The sequence below is a fragment of the Nilaparvata lugens genome, chromosome 10 (genome assembly GCF_014356525.2).
Source record: "Nilaparvata lugens isolate BPH chromosome 10, ASM1435652v1, whole genome shotgun sequence".
In the NCBI taxonomy this organism is placed as follows: domain Eukaryota; kingdom Metazoa; phylum Arthropoda; class Insecta; order Hemiptera; family Delphacidae; genus Nilaparvata; species Nilaparvata lugens.
The window spans coordinates 1,759,323-1,767,546 of record NC_052513.1 but is presented as its reverse complement, the minus strand read 5'-3'; the positions used below and the strand labels follow the sequence as shown (position 1 = coordinate 1,767,546).

The 8,224-nt window shown below is 33.0% G+C and overlaps 1 protein-coding gene across 1 annotated transcript; it reads right to left on the bottom strand.

The window, feature by feature from the left end:
- Positions 1-498: 498 nt before the first annotated feature.
- Positions 499-7,361, bottom strand: LOC111049480 (coiled-coil-helix-coiled-coil-helix domain-containing protein 10, mitochondrial). Its single transcript, XM_022335559.2, has 4 exons — positions 7,072-7,361; positions 5,705-5,864; positions 2,337-2,586; positions 499-734 (listed from the first exon to the last, which is right to left on the bottom strand). The coding sequence occupies exons 1-4, from the start codon at positions 7,107-7,109 to the stop codon at positions 724-726; spliced, it is 459 nt and encodes a 152-aa protein (XP_022191251.2). The 5' UTR covers positions 7,110-7,361; the 3' UTR covers positions 499-723.
- Between the last annotated feature and the right edge of the window lie 863 nt (positions 7,362-8,224).

Sequence of the window (8,224 nt, the reverse complement as noted above, 5' to 3'; positions counted from 1 at the left end):
TACACCGACACCCCTCAATTACGAAACTACATTTGAAAACCGATTAGAGATTGAGTGGTAACGATTCTTACCACCAACTGTAGAATTGTTCACACTTCAACATGATATTCATATCAGCTAATAGTTGTTTTTATAGCCAGTTTATAGCTGCAAATACCTGTGACATTTAGAAACAATCAATTCAAAAGGTTAGTTGTTATTTCAGAATCCTCAATCATCGGAGTTTTTACACGGATCATTTTTTGTTGTTTCCAATTCGTAAAAAGGATTATGATGATAATAATAATACTGCAAGAATTGGTTTAAAAATTAAAATTTAATCTACAAATTATAAACTCATCATATTGATTCTACTAGCTACTGTAAACGTTTATAAATACAGTCCCTCGTCCCAAGGATTCCATGTAATGAAATTAAACTTTGATAAATGAGGATAATCAAGATTCAAATTTATATGATTTCAGAACCTGGACTAATTGCTAAAAAGAAAAGTCACTCGTAATTGAACAATTATATTTAATAATCAATTAAACAATGTAAATGAATTTCGTAGAACCTAAACATCAAGATGGTAAATAACATATAGTCTATCACATATGTTTCAATTATTCGAATTTTTTTATAGATGTCATTGAAGATGTTGGAAACCATGAATATAGTGGGCGATCCTCCAAAGTATAATACTCACTTTAATACGGTAGATTACTACAGTTCAGGATGTTTTCAAGCCATATCTGAAAATGAAAAATGAAAATTGGATTTAGTTTCTTATGAATGAGACTTATTGTTAACATAAACAAGAATCACAACACAGCATTTAAGATTAATAGTAAACAGTAGTCGACAACTTGTGTATCAATTATCAATGGAAATAAGATATTCTTAAATCGTAGAGTGGAAAGGATTGACAGATAAATGTCTTCATTTTTATACGTCAAGCATTAAACGTTTTGACGGTAGAGTTGAGGCAATAAGAGCTCCCTCTTTCACTTGACTTTGCAATTCTACATAAAAATTATGAATCTACCGAGGATGGATAAGGCTAGCTTTCATTGCTATTCATCAATTAATTCTAATTTAATAATTGAAGGAGCTTTATTCAATTTGTGATTTAAAGTTTACGTAACCATAAGGCTAGGCTCACACCAGTTAGTCAAGACAAGATCAGACACGTTTAGTCACAATACTTCACATTGTTTCTTATGACGCAACTCACACTGATTAGTCATTGCAATTAGACATTTCTTCATAAGCAACTATGTGAAGTATTGTGACTAAACGTGTCTGATCATGTCTTGTCTTGTCTTGACTAACTGGTGTGCGCCTAGCCTAAAAGCCAAACCAAACAAAGCTTCTCCAAGTGATTCCAGTTCGTAAATCAAAGGTTGCGTGTTCGAGACCTATCAAACTAATTTGTTCATTATTATTTAAACTGTGATGAATATTATTTTTCCTACAGTTACTTGAAAAGTGACCATTCATGCACTGATTACAGAACGCAAAGAATCACTTTTCCGCTCTAGTGCGCAAAGTATTACTTTGCGTACTCTTAATACTTTGCGTATCATCTTGATGCCATCCCAATCAGCTGTTGACATTGTTGGCGTGTATTTTGAATGCGAATTTGTTCTATCTATATTTTTTTGATTTTCAAATAAATAAAAATGAGAACTCATTAAATTATAAATTTTGAATTTTACTATTATTCATTATTTCAAATATTTTTTTTCATTCATAAATTGATAGGTTGAATAATTATTTACAATTTAAGATTTACTCAAAACTATTCAAATTTTCAAATTAATTGGATTAATTCAATTTTTAATTTGAATAAATGATCGATTATTAATTTTCAATTGGATTATCAAGTTTAAAATAAATAAGTTGTTATTAATAACAAAATTATACAGACAAACATTTGATGGATTTCAGCCATCATTTTACCCATAATCAACCACTTTTCAGATTCAATGGTAAACTGTAGGAAACATTTAATGTGAAATACTTGCGCAGCAAAGTTCCTCTGCTGCACTCAAGAAACCATTCCGCCCTCGCCTGAGCCGTAACGTTTCTTTCGGTGCAGCAAAATATTTGCGCACTAGTTGCACAAATAACTAATACAGACTTGAAAATGCATGAATGTCCGAAACATAAAATAATTAGTTAAAAAGTAATATAATTATTAGTTAATATAAATATTACTTAAAAAGTAATAAAATAATTAAAAAAGGGTAGCCTACTGAGATTTGTATTTCTATTTATATTATACAAATTTGTTCAACAATACATTAGAAAAGAGAAAAGATAAAATGTCAAGCATTGATAATTTTACTCACTATGAGCAGTCTTGCACTGTCTGAGTGCCTCGTTGAATCCCTCGCACAGACTGAGATCACCCTGGTTCTGGGCGCACTGCAGGAACTGTTTGATCTCCCAGGCGCATGCGCCGGTCGGCTCATTTGGACCCTGGGCGCCAACGTATGGCTGTGGGGCCGCGCCTTGGGGAGCGGCTGCCTGGGGGGCGGCTGCCTCACTGCTGCCACCTCCACTGAACATACCGGTCAGCGCGTGGCCTACTGTGTGACCCTGAAAAACAAAACAACATATTTAGAAAATGTCATAGAATTTGAAGAAAACTTGAATTTGAAGGTACTTAATCTATCCATGCATTTATTTCTCAAGGTTGACCGCTAACAAACATAAGGACTACTAACGACAATACAAGTTACGTACAATACAATCTTTTTCTCCAAGTACTTAGATCCTGGCTGATTGTGAATCCATTTTATTCAGTGGAGGAATTCATTACTGCTGATCCAACACCATAGTCAATATTAAATTTAATGTTATTTTTCGTCTATTTAAAGCAATACCCAAGTACAGGAGACTACTAAATTATCTGATTTAATTGTAAATTTTCCTTGATTCTAATGTAACTGATCTGTTTTATTTATTATTGTCTATTGTATGTATTGTATCTGTGCAATTTATTGTATGTTTCTTTAATGTGAATTGTGACTTGGCTATATGTAACTTCTATGTTCAACTGGCCCAATAAAAACTTGAAACAAGTGTTTCGATCATATGTGAACGGACAGTCTTTCAACGAAAAAGAAATTCACACAAAAGGCTTTGGACGAAAACACCTGTTTATTAACAGCTTTTAACAAGAAGCTGAGTTTATACCAAAGTTATTAACAAAATGCTAATAACTTAGTTCTTAGATTCTATTATATTAAACATAACTTATCAAACACATGATGAACATATGTGTTTGTCAAGTTCCGTTCAATCTAATAGAATCTATAAGAATTAGGTTATTAACATTTTGTTAATAACTTTGGTGTAAACGCAGCTTAAAATAAACGACCAATAACAATAAATAAACCACAGAAAAATTATAAATAATTATAATGATACAAAAATAATCAATTAAACTTCAAATAGAGCAGCGAAGGAAAAATGAAAAACAAAAAATCGAAGTTACAAGAACCTCACCACAAAAAAATTTGTTCGAAGCCTTCCACTGATGACACGACATGTACGACGATCATGTGTGTACACACATATGTTCAACAAACTTGTCCGGTCGTTAGTGGCCACCCTAACGATTCACATGTACGATACGACTAAACCGTACATGAGTCACGCGTGCAGATGAGAAACAAAATATGTAAAGAGCCATTAAAACACCCACACTGAACGCGTGCAATTCAGTGTGAGCAGCGACAGACAAGTCACAACGTGTTACTATGGCTCCTTCCAGAATTTGTTCCTCATCTGCACGCGTGGTCATGTAAGGTCTCGTGTGCACTTGCACATACGTGCATACAATGTGATCTTACCCTTAGCGGCAGTCACTTTGACACAGTTGTTCAGTTGTTTGTGTGCTCTGTCAGGTCAGCTGTTACAGAACACTGTTCGACAGTCAGTCAAAAATGTCCGATGAAACGTCATATGTGTTGTTCCTAGCCTAAATATTAGGATAGATTTTTGTATAGAAATGAAATAATCATTCACGTAGAGCAATTCTAATGATTCATTCAATGGGGACACCTACCTTCAAAAACAAATTATTTTGGCTTGAATCCAAATACAGTATTACATAAATAAGATAACAGTAAGATTACAAGAATGGACATTGAAATTAATAGTTTTTTTAATGTGAAACAAACTCTAATACGATACTCTATGATGCATTGGACTATTGTATTACAATATTTTTAATCAATACTGACCAAACTTCAAAATGCCTTCACATAGGCTATTTCCCGATTGCATAAATCAGAAATATCAGAATGGACTCTGAACGATGTCATGATTTTGCATACACAACAACTCATTCAATGAATTTGCATGGGTGTGAGTTGTCCAAAAGGTATAAAAAAATAACGAAATAAGTAATTATTGTAAGTTTTCAGACAATTCTATTCAAGTACCACTTCTGGAAATTCTATTAGGACAGTCTAAGTATATATATCCAACTCTTTGGTACACTGAGGCCAGGTTACATAATGAGGTCCTGTTAAATAATAATTATGATTAAATGCCAACAGAACTAATTAGAGGAAGTTTCTTAGATAAGAAGGCTTCTCTAATTGGCTTTCTTGGCATTTAATCGGGATTAAAAGTTAACACTTTTGTGCAACCGGGTGTGAATCTTCAAAAGGTAAATGATCTATCACACAGTTTTCTATGATTGAAAAGCTTTGAGATTTTCAATGCTATTGTTCTGTAGTTTGTTCTTGGTGATTTGCTTTAGGCTATAGGCTACATTTTCAAAGCTATTTTAAAGCTTTACATTTACAGAGGCCGGCAAAAAATACTATTGTTTCTCATTACATTGAAATTTTCACAGATTTTCATTCGACAATGCGTGAACACTCCCATAAGATCCAAGTGTATTGACTACTTTCTCGGTTGTCGGCAAAATAGAAATGTAGCTTTATCAAAAAACTGATTCTAGACTTATGACACTTCATTTTTACTCTTCCTTACAACCTTGAAATTGGATTTTGACTAATCCTTTTCTAGTTATTGACGTTTTTCAAAAATATCGAGAAACTGATAAATCTCGAAAACATGAAATTGGATTTTGACTAATCGTTTTCTAGTTAATGACACTTTTAAAAAATATTGAGAAATCGATACCCTTTACCTCGAAAACTGAGGTCTATATAAAAAAACTTTACTGAGCATTTTTGGTTTCCAATTTCATGTAGGATTTATAGGCTTCGGCTATCACACCTTTCAAGAGACACTCTTTATATTAAGCTCAACTTACACTTACACGACTCAGGTCGAGAAATTATATTAATTCTCTTAAAATATTAAATTGTATTATATTAAAGAGACTCAACTCTAGTCGAGAGCATGTGTTTCCAAATGGTGACACTCAGACCAGTCGATTCTAGTCTCTGCGACCTCACCCATTTGAAAACACATGCTCTCGACTACTCTCGACCTGAGTCGCGTAAGTGTGAGTTGAGCCTTCATTGATTTGTTATTTCGTGGGACATCCTGTATATATTAATAATATTGATTTGTTGTTTTGTGGGACATCCTGTATATATTAATAATATTGATTTGTTGTTTTGTGGGACATCCTGTATGTATTAATAATATTGATTTGTTGTTTTGTGGGACATCCAGTACATATTATCAAATTATTTCATTTTTGTATACTTTGTCGACGTGAACATACCACAGCTGATCCAACAGCAACTCCTCCAGCGGTGGCAGCCATTTGCTGGAACATGCTTGGCTGCTGCTGCTGTGGCTGCATCACCATTGGCTGCTGCTGTTGGACAGGGGCGGGAGCGGGGGGTGCAGCCCTCTGCTGTACTGGGGCCGGCGCACGTCGGCTGTAAACCAACAAAACCACGACATTAATAATAAGCTAGACATCAAACATTTTTACACAACTACAAATAGATCTATAATATAATACTGGAAAGAATTGGCTTATACACGTACAGGATAGGAAATTCACGAATGAAGGAATATCATCACGTTTCAACAACTCAACTAATTAACTTGAAATTTTACATATAGATTCTTCATTTACCAAGGATGATTATAGGCCTATTTTTAACTATCGCCAATGTATCCTATGATGGGTAAAATATTCAAGAGCACATAAGTATTTTGGTATTACATAAAGTTTTAAATTAGGCCCTTGCGGAGCATATGTTACCTGCTGCTAGTCTACAATATAATAATGGAAAGAACTGATTTATACATGTACGGGATAGGAAATTTACGAATAACGCATCATCACGTCTGAACTACTCAACTGATTAACTTAAAATTTTGCATATAGCCTAGATTCTTCATTTACCAAGGATGGTTTATAGGCCTATATCCAATTCTTCAAGATTTTAGTTGGTGAAGTTTTTAAATAGACCCTTGTGGAGCACAATGAAATCAAGAGACGAGATCAATTCAACAGTTTATTCAATTGAAATTATAGAAAGATACATTTTTTGGACTCAAAATAGTGTGAATGAAGTTATCATTTTTACATAACCTCTAGACTGTGTAATCCAAATTAAGGTTTAAAACAGTTTTGGGCAAATGCCTGTTGTTTTTAACTAGATTGTATTTGTATATGAATAAATAAAAATAAAAAAGCATGAGCCTTCAACTCAGTCTTCCTATTTTGTCAACTTCTCAAACAGGATACAAATGTCAATATTATCCTGTCAAATTACAATATCACTCTTGATAAAATGAGAATTGAGTTTATAAGAATAAATAAATAATGAACAAAAGAGTTGTAACTTTGCAATATAGCTTAGCCAATTTCAAACCTAGCTTGACCATGACTATTCAATCTTGAAATATATCGGAGATTAAAAGTTTATGAGTTTGTACACTTTAAAAATTATCAAGTTATCGTGGAACAATATATTTATTAAAATCTAAATGAATAAGCTCTAAACTAGTTACGGGAATAAAATAATTGATAACGATTTTCTACAAAACTGAAATTTGTAGCATGTGACCTTCATAGGTTACATCAGAATTTATTGAAAAATTACAATGTTCTTATTGATAAAATATACACACCTTGGTGCAGGAGATGGTGACCTTCCTCGTCGTGGCATCTTTGGTGTAATTTAATAAATTCTAGATCACAATAAAAATTGAAAGATTCACAAAACTTGTGTTCAACGTGTTGTCTGCTTTCTTGATACTGACGAATTTGCTTTGTCTGCTGCTGATTTCTGGGTTTCTGATCATATGGAGGGGGTAAGATTAGACAGAACCAGCCAATCAGAGACGAGAATCTGCCTTTTCGATTTCTAGAACATCGTAGAAACTGTGACGTCAGAGCTCCCTGTTGTCATACAGCCAACTGTTTTCAATTTGCAAAAATTACATAATAATCTACAATAATTGCCTTCGCACAAAGACGGAATTGTAGACAATTAGGGAAACAAGATAATATTTTGGTTTTCAACATTCTTGAAACTCAAATTGTATAATAATGAGGGAATAAAACCATTAGGATGAGATGAAGGTTGTTGAAATATAGGAGCGCGAAGTTTAAATTATGCGTATTTTTGTTGGAAGTCAACCGCTTATTGCATTTAATTTTTTACAAAATTGTACGGTATTGTTTATATCACTGGAATGTATTTTTCAAGAAATAGTACAGTAGCCTACTTAAATTCAAATTTTATTGTTCACAACACTAGTATATATTTGAAAATTTTACTTTCTATCAATTTTTTAGTAGATAACAAAACAAATCAAATGCTTTGAAAGATGTTTCTCTTCTTTCAATAATACAGCTTTAATGGCTCTAATAAGGAGTTTTTGAAATACACATAATAAATCAAGCGATTGCCCGAAACAGCTATCAAATATTATCAGAAGTTATTAAACCATCATCATACGTTCAAGTAAGATTAACCAATATTTTTGTTCAAAAACATGAACCTTTGACAAGCATTGTATGGACATTCAATATGAATATTTATAATTTTTTTAGAACTGAGGTGTTCAAATGTTAGATAAACGCTTATTCAACACCAATGCTTGATGTTCAATAAACATTTGATTTACGGTAACTCAAATAGATACGGTATTCAACTATTTATTAAATGTTATATGAACATTGTGTGCTGTCAGGGTAGGTAGGTTTGCAAAAATGTTCTCTAACGAGACCTTCCAATTAATGACATCTGTCTCTTGACAACAATAGCCCGAAATACTT